Source organism: Tursiops truncatus, chromosome 4, assembly GCF_011762595.2.
Source record: "Tursiops truncatus isolate mTurTru1 chromosome 4, mTurTru1.mat.Y, whole genome shotgun sequence".
Lineage (NCBI taxonomy): Eukaryota > Metazoa > Chordata > Mammalia > Artiodactyla > Delphinidae > Tursiops > Tursiops truncatus.
Genome location: NC_047037.1, coordinates 141,065,996 through 141,084,746, shown reverse-complemented (window position 1 = coordinate 141,084,746; position 18,751 = coordinate 141,065,996). Strand labels below are relative to the sequence as shown.

The window sequence follows — 18,751 nt, the reverse complement described above, 5'->3', positions numbered from 1 at the left end:
AAGGGACTACATCCTACATCAGGGTAAAGGTCCTGTATACCCTTTGTTAAATTTATTCCTAAGTATTTTCCTAGGAACACTTCCTGGGAATACAAGTGGGGTTATCCCAGAAATGCAAAGTTGTTTTAACATTCGAAAATTAGTCGGTATAATTCACTGCCTTAACAGAATAAAGGAGAAAAATCATGTTATCCCAGTAGATGCAGAAAGAACATGTGACAAAAATCTAACACCTATTTATGATGGAAAAAAACATTAGAAAACTAAGAATAAAAGGAAACTCCCTCAACCCATTTCAGTCGATGCACAAAGAACCTCTGATAAAATTTAACACAGAAGATTTGACAAAAAAAACCTCTTTGTGAACTGGGAGAAGAGGGCATCCTCAATCTGACAGAGAGCACCTACAAAAAAACCTGCAGCTCACGTCACACCCAATGGTGAAAGAGTGAATGCATTTCCCCTGAGGCTGGAATGAGGTAAGGATGTCTGCTCTCAGTCTTATTTAAACCATATTGCAGTTTCAACCAATGCAACAAGACAAGTAAAAGAAATAAAATCCAAAAAGACTGGAATGTAGAAAGTAAAACTGTCTTTATTTTTAGAAGATATGATTGTCTTTATGGAAAATCCTAAGATTCTATGAAACAACTACCAGAACTAACCCATGAGCTAATAAGCAATGTCACAAGGTACTACGTCAACACACAAATATCTGTTGTAAATGAGGAGCAAACAAATGGAAAATTACGTGAAGACTCCATTTACAATAACACCAGAAAACAGAGAATGCAGAGGAACAGATTTAACAAAAGATATGCAGGACCTCTATCTATTCTGAAAGCTATAAGCGTTGCTGAGTGGAGGGATGTATCATGCTCGTGGTTGGAAGACTCAATATTGTTTAGATTTTATTATTCCCAAATTAATCTATATACTGAATGCAATCCCAGTTCAAGTAGAGAAGCCTTTTTGAAAGAAATTAACACGTTGATTCTTTATTCTAACATTTGTAGGGAAAAGAAAAGGACCCATAGAACCAAAACAACCGAAAAAGAAGTACGAACGTGGAAGATTACCGGATTCCAAGCTCTAGCAATTAAGCCAGTGTGGTCTTGGTGTCAGGACAGACAGACAGATCCATGAAACAGAACAGAGAGTCCAGAAAGGGATTCACACATATAGAGTCAATTAATTTTCAATAAACATGCCAAAGTGGTTCAATGGAAAAGGAAACTCTTTTTTAACAAAGGATACTGTGACAACTGGGTACATGTATGAAAAAAAAAAAAAAGAGACCACAACTCCTACCTCACACCATACACAAGATTAATTTGAAATGGATCACAGATTGAAATATAACAGCTATAACCCTAAATTTCCTGAAAATGTATCTTCATGACCTTGCGGTAGAGAAAGGATTCTTAAAGAAGACACAGAAAGTACTACACATAAAAGAAAACTTGTTCAATTAACTGCATCAAGTTAAAAACTTCTGCTCATCAGACGACCTCTTTAAGAAAACGAAAAAGGTAAGTCACAAACTGGGAAAAGATACTTGCTATATATACATCTCACAAATGGATTATATCCAGAATATATGGTTTCTTATAAACCAGCGATAAACACTAATACGACAGTCTAAAAACTGCACAAGAATACTTGGAACAGACACTTCACGAGGTGAGATATTCAAGTACCCAATAAGCACAGGAAACCACGCTCAACAATTATTAAGTCATCGAGAAATGTAAATTTAAACCGTAGTGAAATACAATTCTACGCCGACTTGAGTGCCGAAAATTAAAAACACTGAGAACGCCTGGTGTTGGGTTGGATGTGACAACGGGATCACTCATACATTACTGGTGGGAACGTAAATGGTACAGCCGCCTGGGAAGACAGTTGGGCATACGAACCAGCAACATCACGCCTAGGTATCACCCACGATAACTGACAAATATGTCCATAATAAGACGTGCACAATGCTTACCGTAGCTTAACCCCAAACTGGAAACGTCCATCCGCAGGAGACTTAACGACCAGTGGTGGAGCGCTCATGAAACAGACTACTACTCAGCGAGACAAAGTAAATAAACGACACGCATGAATCTTGAAAACATGATCCTGAGCGAGGGAATGCAGACACAAAAGAGCTCACTCTGTGTGGTTCCATTCTCATGAAATTTAAGATCAGGAAAAAGCAATCTGCCTGTGGCAAAAGAAGCGGTGGTTTCTCACGGTGCGTGGGAACAGATTTGAAGACAAGCACAAGGGAATTTTTCTGGGGCGATGAAAGCGTTCTTTGTCTTGACTGGTGTGGTGGCTACACGCGTGTGCTCTTTTATGGAAGTTCAGCAGATGGTACCCTTCATGTCTGTGCATCTCACCGCACAGTTAGAGGGGACACGGATATGTGTGTGACTGGTTTTTGCAGATGCCTAGCGGCGGAGAGCGTTTGCTTCCTGTTTGAAGTTTTGCTTCCCAGAGGTACGGTCAGTCCTCGGTATCTGCAGGGGATTGGTTCCAAGACCCCTGCCCCCGAGGACAGCAAAATCTGCTGATGACTTTGGTACCTTAGTCGGCCCTCCGCATCTGTGGATGTGGGACCGCGGACACCAAGAGCCGACTGGACCAGATTCTGTAGTCATCACATGCCGACTCTGTGTCCGGTATTACCGTTTGCCACCTGCCTTCCTGACAGTGATGGGCTCAGTGTTCCCGCTGTCGCCTAAACCACCCCAAGGAGCAGGTGAACACGCAATTCCCTAAAGCTAAAGAAAGCAGAAGTGCGCTAAGCCCCTAAGAGACCTCACGGGAGAATAGGAGCTTTCGTTTTATACACTGAACCCTTTTTGTTTTCAAAAGAATACAAGTAAAGATGACTAAGGCTACGATGACCAAGCTGTGGGCAGTGAAACTGCACTAAAAATAGAAAATATTATGAAGAAGCATTATTATTTCTCCGAAGCAGCATGCCTGCGCTCAAAGTCAAGCGTTAACTTCACTGGCAAGTGAAGGCAGGAGCCAGCCCTCCGTGTTCAGACCTTAGGAAGCAGTCCTGGCTCCACGAAAATTCAGCAATTCCAGACAGGCACAGCTTCAGCCGTGCAAACGTGTCCTCTAGGGCATTTTAAATGATAGCACCATTTAGCGAGCGCTCCCCAAGTGTCACGCACCGTGCTAAGCATTTTGTATGAATTACTTCATTTATCCTCGTAAGAACCATGCGGGCGTGTATCCTAATTCCTACTTTGCCGGGTAACTGCGGTGCAGCGTGGTCAGTCGCTTTCCTGAGACCACTTCACCCAACTGACACCTGAACGATGGCAGCTGGACGGTTCCTGCTTCTTAGGTTTGGATCTTCCAAAGCCGACCCGGAGACAAGGAATCAGGCGCCAGCAGGGCACGTGGAGGTGGTCCCAGGAAGGCTGGGGGGCGTGGGGAGTGGAGGAAAAGCAGGGAACTGTGAGCCGATGAGCAGGGGCATCTGGGCTGATCGTTCTGGGGTCCCTTTGGGCAACTGCATATTCGATGTGTAAACTGTCCCCACCGCTCCACCCAGGGGCAAGGAAGCCAAACACTTGCCCGCGGCTCCCTCTCTGGCAGGAGGACCGTTCTCGGGGCGTCAGCCCTCAGAGCTTCCCGTGCAGAGGGAGTCCACAGGCAGGGGACTCAGAGGCGGAAGCCCTTAGTCTGCATGTGCTCTTTTCTTAGGCCCTTCCTCCAAGGTGGCTGGGCTCTTGTTTTTTTAACTGAAATATTTTATCTAACTCAACTTACCTCAAAAAGATCTCATTTCAACATGTATCATTCCTAGGAAAACTTGCCCACACCTGTTCACAACTGCACCATTTACATTAGCCAAAAAGTGGAAACACCCAAACTGCCCATGAGCCGATGAGTGGAAAACACCACGTGGCTCTTCCACACAACAGGACGAGCGCTGACCTTCGCTACAACACAGAGGAACCCTGCCTACATCGGGCCAAGCGAACGAAGCCAGGCACAAAGGGCCGCGTACTCTGTTACACGACACGTCCACGACAGGCCTATCCACGGGGACGGAAGGCAGACAAGTGGTTGCCAGGGAGCAGGGTGAGGGGATGGGAGTAGGTGCTGGCAGCTACGGGGCTTCCTCTGGGGGTGTGGAAACCTGGCGTTAGAGAGTGGTGATGGCTACACAGCGAGGTGCGTACACTACAAACTACTGAATTTGTGCCTTTAAAATGGGGGGTTTATGCTGTGTGAATTACATCTCAGTAAGATAACATGAAATGTAAACGTTCCTCATGAGCTATCTTGCGTTCCTTTTCTCCATGCTGAGTCTTCAAAACTTGGTGTGCATTTTGCATTTACATCTGCAGCTGGACGGTGGCTGGCCTTCTTATACACGTGGTTGCTGGGTCAGGACTGGCCCGTCCTCTTCTATGAAAAGTCATGTTTCCCGCAATACTCTTCTCTTCACTGTTTCCTAATATTTAAACAGCAAAACAGGAAGACTGGGGCATTTCTGCACTGCCCGGCCCCACCAGGACCGCTAGGGGCGTTTATTGACACGTGTGGCTCAGAGGATCAGCAAAGACGGCGGGGCCTCCAGGAGAGGCCAGGCCCACGGGCCCCGGCAGCTGCATGTAAGTCTGGACACAAGGTTCCTGAGTCCTCTCGTGAGGTTGTTTTTCCCGCCATCGTGAATGTGGCCTGGTGACTGCAGGGCTGGTGGGGCTCCTTACAGGCCCTGACTCAGGGCTGCACGGCCAGGACCGGTTACTGAGCGGGGGCGAAGGCTGAGAGGCTCCAGGAAGCCAGGCCAGGTGTTGATGGATGGGAGACGGAAGGCTATTTCCAGAGAGAGAAGCTCAAAGAGTTAAAGACTCCTACGAGCAATTCCCAGAGGGCAGAGAGTCACACAAAATCCTCTTTCTTCTCCCTCTAGCGAGGATTGTGCAGACATCTGATCACGCTGCCACGCGCCCCCGTCTTCCTCTCCGGAAGCTCATCCCTGTCCCGTCCACCTGCTCGGCTTGTTTTCTTCCCCTTTGTTCTTCAAAGGGACCCTCTTCTGGATGGTGTCAAGTCGTCAGCGGCCGTCGCAGGGAATGCTGTCCCCCAGTGTGGCGTCTTAGGGCTCCGTCCTCGGTCCCTCCCTGGCTGGGGAGCTCATCAGGTCCATGGCTGCAAACACCACCCACACCGACAGTCCAGTGTCACGTTGTCACATCCCCAGCTCAGGTGTGACGGCTTCCCTAGACCCGTCTACTCGATATTGACGTCCAACAGGCAAACCACGCCCCCCCCGCCCCCGCCGCCCTGAGCCCACGTCACCCTCAGCTCACACCCTCACAGGGCTGCTGTTCCACCCTTTCTGTGGCTCAGGCCAGACCCCCGAGGCTTCTCCAACTGCTCTTTCTTCTATATCTCACTTCCACTCAGTCAGGAAATAAGCCTGGTTCTTCCTTCAGAACACGCCAGGATCTGATCACTCCTCACCACCTCCCCTGCCCTTCCCACATGGGAATCAAGGCACCAGCTCCTCATGGACCTTCAAGGTCCCACATGACCTGCCCCCAGCAACCTCAAACCTCATTTCCAAATGTCTGAGCTCCGAAGAGCTGGAGTCAGGAATGCTTGGTGGTCACCAGGGCGTCAGTGGGGACCCCACAGGGGTGGCGCCTCAGCTGCAGGACGGAACTCTCCCTGGAGTAGGGGTTCTCTAGAACCGTCCTAGCAAAGCTAAAAGACAGGTCTCAAAGGCATCAAACTGATTTGTAAGTTGCTTAACTGTCTGCCAGGACAGAGCCTATGCTCTTTAATGGAAGAAAACAAAATCCAGATGGTCCACAACATAACAAAGGGCAAACATGAATATACAGAGACACGAAGAAAAAAATATAAGTGTCGACAGCAAAGATGATAACAGTGTATCATGGGGTCTATAACATACGTAGGAGTAAAATGTGTGACATAAAGCACAAAGAATGAGGTAGGAGAAATGGAATCATGCTATTCTGAGAGTCTTACATCATTGTGAAGTGGGGTAATGGAACTGAAAGGCAGACTGTGATGAGTCACTGGTACATATTGGAACACCAAGAGCAGCCACAAAGAGATAAGACAAAGAAGTACACTTCATAAATCAAGAGTGGAGGAAAAAAAATGGAATTAAGGGGCTTCCCTGGTGGTGCAGTGGTTGAGAGTCTGCCTGCCGATGCAGGGGACACGGGTTCAAGCCCTGGTCCGGGAAGATCCCACATGCCACAGAGCAACTAAGCCCGTGCGCCACAACTACAGAGCCTGTGAGCCACAACTACTGAGCCTGTGTGCCACAGCTACTGAAGCCCACGTGCCTAGAGCCCGTGATCCACAACAAGAGAAGCCACCGCAATGAGAAGCCCGCGCACCGCAACAAAGAGTAGCCCCTGCTCGCCGCAACTAGAGAAAGCCTGTGCGCATCGACAAAGACCCAACGCAGCCAAAAATAAATAAATAAATTTATTTTTTAAAAAGTTATTTTCATACGAAAAAAGTTAGAACTCAGATTTTATTCTAACATCTACTATCAAAAGAACTGAATTAAGAGTTTTCATAAAGAGCTACTCAGGCATAAAAATATTTAAAGCAACCAGTGCTCCTATGTAAATGTTGTCACTTGAAAGATGAGACCCTGAGACACAGAAACATCAGGGCCTCACTCACACACCATCCGGCGCAGTATGGGTGGCATCAAAATTCTATTCTGTAGACATCAATTTTAAAAAAATTATTAAATTAATATTAAATTTTAAAAAGAAAAATAAACCTCAACTTTTGCCTCAGACCATACACAAAAATTAACTCAAAATGGACCACTGACCTAAATGCAAAAGCTAAAACTATAAAACTTGTAGAAGAAAACAGAGGAGAAAACTTCACAACTATGGGATAAAATAAGATTTCTTTGGCCACAAAAAGTACAAACCATAAAAGAACAACTGGTAAATTGGGCCTAATCAAAATTTAATTCTGGTTATTGAAAGACACTCATAAGAAAAAGAAGCAGCAAGTTGCAGACCAGGAGAAGATATTTATAATATCTACCTGACAAAAGGTGTGTATCCCAAATATACCAGGAATGCTTTCAATTCAAGAGTGAGAGGGAAAACTACCCACCACCACCACGACCAACAAATCAGAAAAGATTTGAACAAACACTTCATAAAAGAAGATTTAAGAATGACCAGGAAATACTTTAAAGATACTCACCATCATTAATCACTAGGGAAACCAAATTAAAACCAAATGCAGTACCACTCCACACCCAATAGAACTGATTAACACAAAAAGGACTGACAATATCAAGTGCTGCTGAGACTGTGAAGCAACGGGAACTCTTGTACATTATGGGTGGGGGTGCAAGATGTGCAGGGAAATTACCTGGCAGTACCTTTTATAAAGTGAGATATACACTTAACCATGCGATCCACCAATCCCATTCAATCCCATTGACTCCAAGGGAAATAAAAATACACGTCCCTGTAAATGCTTGTACTGGGATGCTCACAGCTGCTTTATTCATAAAAGTCCCCAACCGGAAATAACCCAGATGTCCTTCAACAGGTGAATGGATAAAACAACTGTGGTCCAGCCATACCTGGAACGTGACTCACCAATAAAAAGGAAAGAATCACTGATACACACAACACGTGGACGAGCCTCAAAAACATTCGGTCGAGTCAAAAAAAGAGAGGACACACGTTACGTGATTTCATTTTCTATGGAACTCTCAAAAAGACAAATCTAATCTATGGTGTCAAAGAGCGGCTGGTGGCTGACAGGGGCCGGGAGCGGAGGGACAGGGGTTAAGCGGGAGAGAACACAAGAGAACATTTTTAGGTGATGTAAATGTTCCCAGTCTTGGTTTTGGTGGTAGTTAACAAGGATGTATAGAACTTTCAAGGTTTATCAAAATATACACTTAAATGGGAGCATTTTATTAGGCATACATCATACATAAATAAGAGCGACCGAAGATTCAAAAGGAAATGGGATTTTAAGAAAACAACACCACTGACTGTATGAGGCATCCTGGGGGCTGGCCTTTTGACTCACAGTCTGAATGGTCAGGACAGATACTGGGCCCAGGGAGACAAGAGTGGGGTGTCACCCAGTGTCTGCTAAGTCGTCAGGACCGGGTGGGAGGGGGTGGGACTGGGCACCCTGGGGGTTTGTGGAGGGCAGCGTATGGCTGTCTCTGCAGCAGTACGTGGCTTTACATTCTGTAACAGTACCGGGCTTCAGATTCAACGCCTAACTCATACATATTCCATCACAGGTGCAGCCTGGAGCTTTTTGTTTTCTTTTAATTTAAAAAATGATAGCAAGGCCTTACCAGAGAGCTGCTTGATGGCCACAGGTCTCACTTTGTAGGGAGTCCTGCAAGAGAGAAGGCAGTTCCACTGTAAGATGCTGTCAAAGATGTTCATGTACATCTGGTTCGAGAGAGAAGCACTCGGGCTGAATTAGGATTCAGCGAATTAGGTCTTTTTAAAACGAATTTCTTTGGCAGGTCTGAGCTTTCTCATTCAGAAGAATTCTAAATACTTTAAATATATCATTTAAACAACGGACCTCCTCTATAATGTTCATATTTGGTTAATAAAATAAACATGTTGAATGCAGCTGGGATGGTACAGAACTGTCCTGGTCTGTCCTGACACCTGACTGATGCGGGAGGCTCTCCCTCTTTTGCTTTGAGCTCCTGGAGACTGCATCCCCCAAGTGCACAAGAGAGGATGGTGTCAATAACTCAGTCGAAAATGCACTGGCACCTCGGTGATGTCACCACCGGTAATCATGAGACCCACAGGGGGTGGGGAGAGGATACTGGTGATAGGAAAGGCAGAGTAAGGGTCACTGTCCCTGACATACAAGGACCTCTGGCAAAGGTCGGGGGGAGACAAGTCAATGGAAAATAGGCAAAGAATAGGAACAGGCAATCATCGATAACAGTTAATAAAAATAAAAAGAGGGACCTGAAGAAAGAGGCTATTTTTTTTTTTTTTTTTTTTTGCAGTACGCGGGCCTCTCACTGTTGTGGCCTCTCCCGTTGCGGAGCACAGGCTCCGGACGTGCAGGCTCAGTGGCCATGGCTCACGGGCCCAGCCGCTCCGCGGCATGTGGGATCTTCCCGGACCAGGGCACGAACCCACGTCCCCTGCATCGGCAGGCGGACTCTCAACCACTGCGCCACCAGGGAAGAGAAAGAGGCTATTTTTTTACCCAAATTTAGAACCTGGTAACATGAATGCTATGAGGCACAGGGACTCAGGGTCTCACAGGTATTGCTAGTGGGAGTACGGATTGCCATCACCTATGGGAAAACAACCTAGCAGCACTGATTCAAATGTAAAATCCTTTGTCTCAGCACGTGAACCTAGGAACGGAAGTATTAACTCTTTTGGTTATCTTACACAGGGATACCTTCACATGTCACTCGTTCATTCATTCAACATGTTTTACACTCAGTGCTCACTGTGATTGGGTTCTGGTGATATAAGAGTGAATCAGGGCTTCCCTGGTGGCGCAGTGGTTAAGAGTCCGCCTGCCAATGCACGGGTTTGAGCCCCGGCCTGGGAAGATCCCACATGCTGTGGAGCAACTAAGCCCGAGCGCCACAACTATTGAGCCTGCGAGCCACAACTACTGAGCCCGTGTGCCACAACTACTGAAGCCTGCGCGCCTAGAGCCCGTGCTCCACAACAAGAGAAGCCACCGCAGTGAGAAGCCTGTGCACTGCAAAAAAGACCCAATGCACCCAAAAATAAAAAAATAAATTAAAAAAAGGAAAAAAGAGTGAATCAGGCAAGAACGCTGTGCCCTCACAGATCCTACGTTCCGCGGTCAAGTACACGTTGAAAGGACGTGAATGCTGCCATCTGAATGGCTAAGAAATATGCGGGCCCCTCTCTGCCGGGGGTGGGTGACACATTAGCTGAACTGTGGCGTGTCATTCAGTGTCAAAAAGATGGAGATGAGTGAGCAAGTACTGACGTGGAGGGCTGCCTACAACACCTCGTTAGGGAGACACGGCAAGTTACAGGGCCACAGACGGAGAATCCGCTCAGCGATGGAGAAAGAAAGCACAGAGACTCTGGAAGGAGTTACACCAAACACCAGACTCTTAACAGGGGCTAACTGGGCATCCCACCTGTGGTTTAACAGGTATAGGGCACACGGAAGATGGTTTACATTTAAAATGCCAATAAGGTATAAAAATAACAACCGCGTGGCACTAATAGGTGATGGACGGACAAGCCCACGGTGGTCTCAGGTCCCGCCTCCCCGCAAGGGTTTCCTCCTGGTGGAGCCCGTGAGGGGCGAGTCACCCCCACCCATCTCCCCCTCAGGAGCGTGCACCTTGCTTGGGGAAAGGTCCTCTTCCAAAGGCCCCCGGAAGTTGGTTATTTGGGACTTGGGGAACATTCCCTACAGAGGCTTCACGGTGATGGTGTTTGGGTCCTGGGAGATCGCAGAACAGCCTGTTCAGAGTCCACGCGGCTTGAGGTGTGGCTCCAGCTGCAGAGCAGGTGAGACACCGGCTGGGGCGGGGCTTGGCCAAGGGGACACAGCTGCCTCTGTCCTCACTGATGGCGAGCAGGGCGGGTCCACCCTCCCCGGCCCTCCCAGCAGCCGTCAGCCTCGCCAGCTTGCAGGTTTCCAGGAGCCACCGCTCAGCGAAGCGGGGACCCTCCCTGAAGCCCACCGCTCAGCGAAGGGGGGAACCTCCCTCAAGCCCACCGCTCAGCGAAGGGGGAACCTCCCTGAAGCCCACCGCGTGTGTGGGGCTGACTTTGAACCAGGGGCGTATCCAGAGCACGTGTCGGCATTTCCGGGGGGGGGGGCCAGGGCTGCGGCGATGGGCTGAGGGGCGCGGACAGCCAAGACGAGGTGGGCGTCACCTCTCCTCTCTCCTCCTCCCTCAGCCCCATGAGCAGCACTGATGCTGGGGCAGTGGGTGGAGAGACGGGATCCCGGGCCCGAGGGGCGCAGGAAGGGGCCATCCCTTCCCCTCTTTTTCTTCTCTCTCCCTCCCCTGCGGCCACAAGGACTGTCTTCCCCTGCTCCCCACAAGCCCACGCTGGCCGGGAGGTGACAGTGACGGCACAGAGGAGGTGCCGGAGGCGTGGATGGGGAGAGACAGAGCCGCGTGTCCTGAAACGCCCCCCGCTCCCCATGTCAGAGGCGCTGACCACAGCTGGATCCCCAAGATTACCCTTGGCCCCTGGTTCCTTAATCCTCTTGACTCGACAGCAGGAATGTCCTCAGAAGCAGTTATGCCGCTTCCACGACTGAATGAACTCCTGCCTCGGCCTAAATTGACTCGCAGCTTCATCATTTCTTCCTCAGCAACGGAACTGAGATAAACCACTTTCCATTCGCCTTGAACTTGTATTTGTCTTTTTCCAAAATGCGTCTTTTCAAACACGTTTACTGGGAGCTGCGCCGGACTCCAGGAAGCGTTTCTCCCCAGCGGAGGGGATGGGCACACACACCATCCTTGTAAGCGCCCAGCCATTTCATCTGGCGGACAGCTTCGTGTATCACACCTTGGCTAAAACCGCAAATACAGGAGCCGTCCTGGCCCTCCCCTCTCTCCACATGCCCCATTTTTCCTCCTACTACTTAAGGGTCTGTTTCTCTCCTTCAACAAGGATCTTGAAGCAGCAGAGGCAGAAATGGAAGGGTGGTCAAGAAGCAACACGCTGGTCAGCGGGGCACCATGGGATCCACAATGTCCCCTTGTCCAGAAAGGAGCGCACTGGGACCAGACGCTCGGTTCCGCCGAGCGTGACATGAACAAAGCTGGGATGTGTCTGCTTGTGTTCGTTAGTCTTTAGGAATGGGGATTAGCAATCCATCACCTTTCTTATCAGCTCCAAAAGAGAGAGGAAGCTACTCAGCCCATTGCTAGATTAGAGCCTCTCTGACTTAGGTAAATAGGTACCAGGTTATTTAAAATGCGGGTCTGAACATTCTCTGATCATTAAGGGAAGAAGCATTTTGAAGGAAGACTCAGAAGGTCATGAGATCTGGTTTGAAATGAGCCGAAAAGTTTAGTATAAGAGATGGGAAAACTGGGACCCCGACTTCTGATCGGTAACCAGGTGATCACAGTCAAGAGCCCTTGTAATTTGGAGAAGAGGCTGTGAAAAGCGGCCCCTGCGAGTGTGAACTGGGCAGCAAGCAGGCAAGGTGGACGAGCTGGCGCCTGCAGGAGAGCCTCTCCCGGGAGGCGGTTCCTGAATCCGAGGCTGGGGGCAGGGTACAGGTGTTGACAAGGCTGGACCGAAGGGCTGCAGGGTCTTCAGTGGCGGAGGAAGCTGGAGGGACACCAGCTTCCTGGGAGGAAACAAAATGTTTCCAGCACTTTCTGAGAAGGGGACACCCTGCGTCTGGTAGAGGTGAGCTTCTGGTCCCTGGCAGGCTGAGCACCCTGCAATCAAGTGAGCACACTACTATCAAGAGTAGTTTCTTAGCTTTTGCCCACTTTACACCTGTGGTTCTCACCCTCGCTGCACACTGGAATCACCCGGTGAGCTTTAAAAAAAAATCCCTCAAAAATCCACATTTCCTGGGTTCTAGTGGGGCTCTGGTCACCAGAGCCTTTTTGATGATCCCTGGTGGTTTGAACCTGCAGGCAGGGCTGACGGTCACTGGTTTGGTTGGACTAGGTTATACCACGCATGTTTAGAGGGGGCGGGACCCCCGACGGCAGCTGGAACCGTGGGACTGGAGAATTAGAAGCAAACGGAACAGATTGGAGGCCTCACTGGGGCTCACGCGTGACCTGGGAGGGGGAGGTGAGCAGATGGGAAGGGAATCTTGGGGATCTGCTGCCTTTCAGGGGCAGAGAGTGGGAAGCAGACACAGACGGGGGGAAGATGATGGAGGCAGCTGGTAAAAAGGAGAAGTCCATGATCTCACGTGCAGGGAGCAGACAGAGACAGGGGAGGGGATGCCCAGTGCTGGGAATAGTGATTAAGGAGGTCCCAGCCAACAGCATCACCACCTGGGAACCTGCAGAAATGCCAGTTCTGGGGCCCCGAGGGGGTGAGGAGAGGGAGGGAGGGGGCTCTGCTTCAGCCAGCCCCCCGGGGTGTGCGTGAGGCTGGTGGCCTGGGGGACACCGGGCAGCTCTGCGACGAGAAAGCAGTGGGGACCGCATACACCAGTTCTCAGCCTCGCCACCACTGACATTTGGGCAGGTGAGTCTGGGGTGGAACCAGTCCTGGGCACTGCGGGACGTAGAGCTGCAGCCCTGGTCTCCGCCCGCTGGATGCCACAGACCCCATCCCCTGGCGTGGCAGCCAAAATGCTCCAGACTTCGCCAAGGGTCTCCTGGGGAACGAAACTGCCCCCCGTCGAGAAGGGCTGGCACAGAATAAAGAGCCTAAGGAGATATGATGAGGTGACAGAACAAGTCGACAAACTACAAACTGCTTTCAATTAATTCGGGAAAAATGCAGTTTTGCCCTATCAGACACCGGCTTGCACAGACAGGGCACTTCCCCCTGATGACATCGTATCTTGTGGACGTCAGGGGTGACAGGTCACTCGTGACTTTCCTCATGAATACAGATCTGGGTCAGGCTGGACCTTATGCCACAATTTACAACAGTCTTCCCGGAGCCTCTGGGGATTCAATTAGCATCGCTCCTTCCAGGTAGCCCGGAGCTGACAATCAGAGCGTAATCAAAGCCAGAATGCATGGGGGCAGAAGCTCCTGATGACGAAATTAAAAATTCAGGAGACTGATGGATGCAGTGGAGGGGGAGGGGAGACCGGGCGGAAGCGCCCAGATGCTCGGGGAAGGACAGTGCTGGCCGCTCACCACGGAGCTCGGAGGACATCGGAGCCTGTTCAAATGTTCTAGGACTTTGTACGCGCCAAGGGTTTGTTACTTGCCGGGCTTTCTGCACCAAAGCCTGGCAGCCTTTGCGAGGTCTTGAGCCCTTGCCTGGGGCCAGGCATCCTGCACCCAGGCCGGCGTGGATGGCTGACAGGTGGCTTCGGGGGACAGAGGAAGAAGGGCTGGTGCCCATCCCTGGGCGCTCAGGTGTGCACACACCTTTGGTCGGGGGAACCTTTTGGGCCCCTACAGCGGAGGTCCCAGGGACCCCATCATGGGAGCCCAAATATTCCCACGCTGCCATCAGGGGGCCAGGGCCCTCCAGTGGCCGGGAACTTCGAGGGTCTGCCTGGGCATGCTCTCTCCTGCGGCTGGAGCAGCTGGCCTGGTTCAGTCAGGGGGGCACACCCTGATGGCTGGATTGACACGTGTCCCTCGCAGGGGGATGCAGTGAGGGCAGGCGTAACAGGGGTCCCGAGGGGCACCCCGTTCCCAATCACGCTCCTGCTTCCGGCCTCGCAGGGCACGTGGGCTGGATTCTGCCTGGCCCTACTGCAAATACAAAGTGTGGACCACCGGGGACCTCGCCAGCCGCTGGGCAGAGGGGCGGGCGTGGACGGGAAAGGCTCTGCTTGGAGTCCCTCTCCGGCCACATGCAGCCGGGCTGTTTTATAGATGTTCACAGGTGTGTTTACTGCCCAAGCCTTTTCCTCTCTAGGTCTCTCCTGGTTTCACTCCTCTGGCCCCCAGGCTTCCCACCCCCCAACCTCCGCCGTCTTGGGCAGAGTAGCCGGTGGACAGTGCTTGACAACACCGGGACTTGCCCCAGGGGGCCGACGCCCAGCGCTGCCCAGGGAGTCTGGTCAGGGAATCTCCTGCCCGGATGGACTGGGCGCAGCTCTGCTACTGCCACTCAGTGCCTCAGTTTCCCCATCTGTAAATGTCCCCCAGAGGGCTCTCGTGGAGCCTCGGAAAAGTCACGCTTAGACCTGCTACTTTCTTGGAAAGTGACAAGTTCTGCAAAGGAACCAGCGGCCTCCTTCCCAGACCCTCCCATCTTTGGTTTAAATTCAGATTTTCCTGCAGCAGTAAATCTATACAACAACCATGGAGACCCTGCCGTGCATGCAGAGAGCTGTCAGACACACCACGAGAAGGAGCTGACGTAGCCCACTAGCCGCTTACCGTTCCGAATTGGCAGGCATGGTGGGGTCGATGGAGACCATGGCGTCATCTGTGGTCAGGAGGGAGATGGTCGTGTTCCTGGAAGACAGGAGAAGCCAGTGTCTTCACCCCACTGTTGTCCCCCGGGTGCACACTTGAATCTGGGCCTCCCATGAGGTAGGAGCCCGGGTAGCAGGTCTGTCCTGCCCAAGGGGCCATGAGGAGTCGGCCTCAGGACGCTGGCCCTCAGCTTGTAAACAAAGTTACGGGCTGTGTGTGTACTTCTAAATGCTCGGTAGACGTGTAAGTAATTTAAAATGGGAATTGGAGAAAGTGTAATTTGTTGAGTTGGGAGATTAAATGGTGTCAAAGTAGAAATGAACATTTGTATCAACCAGTGATGAATTCAGGGTTTGCCTTTCTACTTTATTTCCTGTGGGAGTCTATCTAAATGGGCAAAAAGCTCTCCTACCAAACAGTTTTAAGTGGATAAATGAATCTTCCTCCAACTTCTCATCTGTGGGGTCTTTCACGCGAGGTGTTGCCTTAACCACATGACTTAACTCTCTGGTCTTCAGCCGTGTATCAAAATCTGTGCAATGGGGGTGACACCTAAAACCCAGGTTGTTCTAAAGAACAACATTTATTTATTTCTTAGCACATTGCTTAATAAAAGACGCCCCAAACTGTGGGCTATTTCTTGCCCCTACAAACCGCTACTTGCTGTAACTTCGGGTGTGTAGTCTCATCCTTGACTCTCCTTTTTCTCACCTGACTCTGAACGGCTCCTGCTGTCCTCCTCTCTCACCCTCCTTGACCTGGGTTACAGCTTTAGTTAACTGCAGGCCAAGCTGCCCCTCATCACTTTCTATAGTTGGGAAGTTAGGACAGAAAACCCACTGGCTGGAACAAACTGTTGATTTGGGGAAAAGAATTCTTCTGGAGTCCTTATGGTTCTATAAGGTAGATTTCTGGTCTTTTCAACTTATTTCTGACATCAGTCTTTTCCTAAACCTTGATCTGTGATGAGCCCCTCTCTCCCCCTTGCTGGGTCATTTGGGGCTGGGGGACCAAAGTCTAAACACTACCACCGTCCTTTACCCTTTCTCCCAATGCAAAGGAATAAATGAAAGAAAAAAAGAAACTCTTAAGACAGTAGTTTCTGCCTAATTCCTCCAAAGGTTCCTTCTGCGTAGCACAGCGGTGGTTGTAAAAACCTCCAGAGATTGATCCACTGATTCGAAAGGTCCCAAGTGCAAGGTGCAAGGTGACCCCACGGGCCCTACCACACCTCTTGTCCCCTAGACTCGGCCACTCGCCCTCCCAGGTACCTGTCCCTCCAGGTGAATTTAAAGGCGTCCCTCTGGCGGGGGCAATTCCGGGTCACTCACCGAGGCAGGCCGGTGGCGATGCAGAACAGGTCCATAATGTCGCTGGAGTTGCAATACTTGCTGAAGACCACCTGCAAAACAGAAGCAGAAGGCCATGAGGGTCAGGCGGGAGCAGGGCAGCTGGTTTCCGTGGTGACGTCAGATTCCAGAGCTTTCTCTCTGGTCCCGACCTGCAGGTTAATTTTACAAAGAAAAAACAAAATAACTGTGGGCACTGGAATGTTCCAGGCACGTCTCTTCACTGAGTCGATTTATACAGGTTGAGAAAAACTTCACTCTTCTGTTCGCTGAAAAGAGTTGTGAAAAACAACGCTATCACCCATGTAAGGACACCTGCGGTGACATGCTGCCTCGTGCCCCGCACCATCAACAACCTCAGCTTAATGATATCACATCGCAGGGGGTCTCCAACGGCCTCCGGGGCCATTATGCAAAAGAAATTTAAGATCATTAGCTTAAAAACAAAAGATTGCCTTTTAGGATTTGGGGGCTGAGGTGCAGGACCAAATCCAAGAGGGAATCACCCTGAGAAAGGGTCCGATTGGAACCGTCGGTCTGCATAGTGAACAAATTTCACCGGAGGCAATTTTACACATGACCTGGGTGTCCAGTCCCTGCTGGACAGGAGAGAAACACACCAGTCACATCAGCATCTTTTGTCCGAGGGGCCCCGATTGTGAATCTGGGCTCTGGAACCCCTCCCTGGGAGAGGGGGCTTCACGTACAGAGAGGGGGGCTGCTCTCCAAGGCTGGACCGCGCGCATAGGACAGTCCACGCCAAGGCTCCTGTAACAGGTTTTCTGTCAACATTCTCCCTGGCTAATTGCTTAAGGCCCCTCCTGCTCACCAGGAGTCCGCGGGCGTGGGGCGAGCCAAGCTGAGGAGAGCAGGTATTTTTCAGTGCGCAGACCGCTATTTTTTTTAGCCAGATCAGTTTGCATCTTTTTTTACGGGAAACAGTAAAACAGAGTAAGCAGATGTTTTTCCCCGCAAACGTAGCTGGTCCCTGACTACCACGGCCTCCTCTGTGCCACTGGCCTGCCTACGCTGAGAGTCAGCCAGCACCACTGTCCGGGCTGCCAGCTTGCCCCCCGAGGTGGTATTCGCACCCTTGGTGACAGGGCCTTTGTTCGGCACTGTCCACCCGGCGGCCACCGGCCTGGCTCAGGGCTGGTCCCGCCTGGACCCCTGCAGCAGCCCCTGCACTGGCTCTGCTGGGTCTCAGCCCAGCACCCACCCTCGGTTTCTAGAACTCAAACCTGGTTGTACCACTTTTCCGTGCAGACGCCTCTGCTGCCCCGCACGCCCACCGGAGAAGGTCCACCTCCTCGCTGGGCACCTGAGGTTCTGGGGTGCGTCCCTCGAGGCTGTGCTCTTGCCAAGCTCCCGCCCACGGGTGCCCCTCCCTCGCCCTCTGCTCTGGGTCCCCCCTTCCCAGAGACCGTCCTCCGCTCTCCCTCCTCCCAGCCCTCGGGACTCGGGGCCAGCTTCTCCACACGGCCCCCCGACCCCACCGCCAGAGGAGTCTTGCGCCTTCGGCCCCCCGCATTTTCACGACAGCGCGTCCCAGCGCCCCCAGCACAGGCCTTAGCTCACGCCTCGGCCTTTGCAGCCGTGCCCAAGACGGGTGAGGTGCGGAGTCCTGGCCGTTCGCGCACTGACACGGGGCCATTTCTGACTTTCCCACTCAAGCCTTTGTGAAGGTCGTGTCCACCTGGTGTGGGCTGACTGCGTGGGTTTATCCCAGACCCCAGTCAAAGGCGAGGGTGGGCCGAGGCAGAGGACAAGACGGCTCCGTCTGTGAACATTCGATTTGCCCGGAGATCCCGGCACAGGGTGAGGGGGCTGGCAGGCCGGATGCTGGTCATGAGCTGAGCGTGACCCCAGCAAGTTAGCGCCGACAAGGCCCTCCCCAGGGAGGGAGGTGGGAAGAAAGACCGGGAGCTTGGAATATCCTGGGGGCCTCGACAAGAGGGGAGTCTGCCCAACTTTATAAGCACTGCAGATGCAATCTGGAGGAGCGAGTCTTTCGTGATAGCTTCCTAGGCTCGGGATAGCAAATAATAAAAGCTTTAAAAAGTCCGGTTATGAAGCAGCACAACAAACCCAGAAGGGCCCACAGGGCTCCCTGACACTCTCGCTGCCCCTTTGTAACTGATCCCGCCCAACCTCGTGAGGGAGGCCAGCCTTCTTCTGGGTCCGGAAGAGTCTTTGAGATTATTTTTGACTGGGGGGGGGGTGGCGGGGGATGGAAGGAAATCAGAAGTAAGCAGAAAAGATTGCATCGGGTGTCTTCCATTACAGTGGG

At 51.1% G+C, this 18,751-nt stretch overlaps 1 protein-coding gene across 14 annotated transcripts in view; it reads right to left on the bottom strand.

Annotated features, from left to right (window-relative positions):
• The window catches only part of PDE9A (phosphodiesterase 9A), a 97,569-nt gene that overhangs the window by 45,630 nt on the left and 33,188 nt on the right, over window positions 1-18,751 (bottom strand). For 12 of the 14 annotated variants that reach the window (XR_012331638.1, XR_012331632.1, XR_012331631.1 and 9 more), the window contains exons 2-4: window positions 16,444-16,514; window positions 15,074-15,151; window positions 8,369-8,412 (exon numbers count right to left, since the gene is read on the bottom strand). Coding sequence is in view for 5 of the 14 variants with exons in the window: in XM_073804541.1 (XP_073660642.1) it covers window positions 8,369-8,412; window positions 15,074-15,151; window positions 16,444-16,514 (193 nt within the window). In the remaining 9 variants the exon portion in view is untranslated. Of the gene's footprint in view, window positions 1-1,993; window positions 2,098-8,368; window positions 8,413-15,073; window positions 15,152-16,443; window positions 16,515-18,751 lie in introns of those variants that run through there. The other 2 variants (XR_012331636.1, XR_012331637.1) reach the window with 2 other exon arrangements.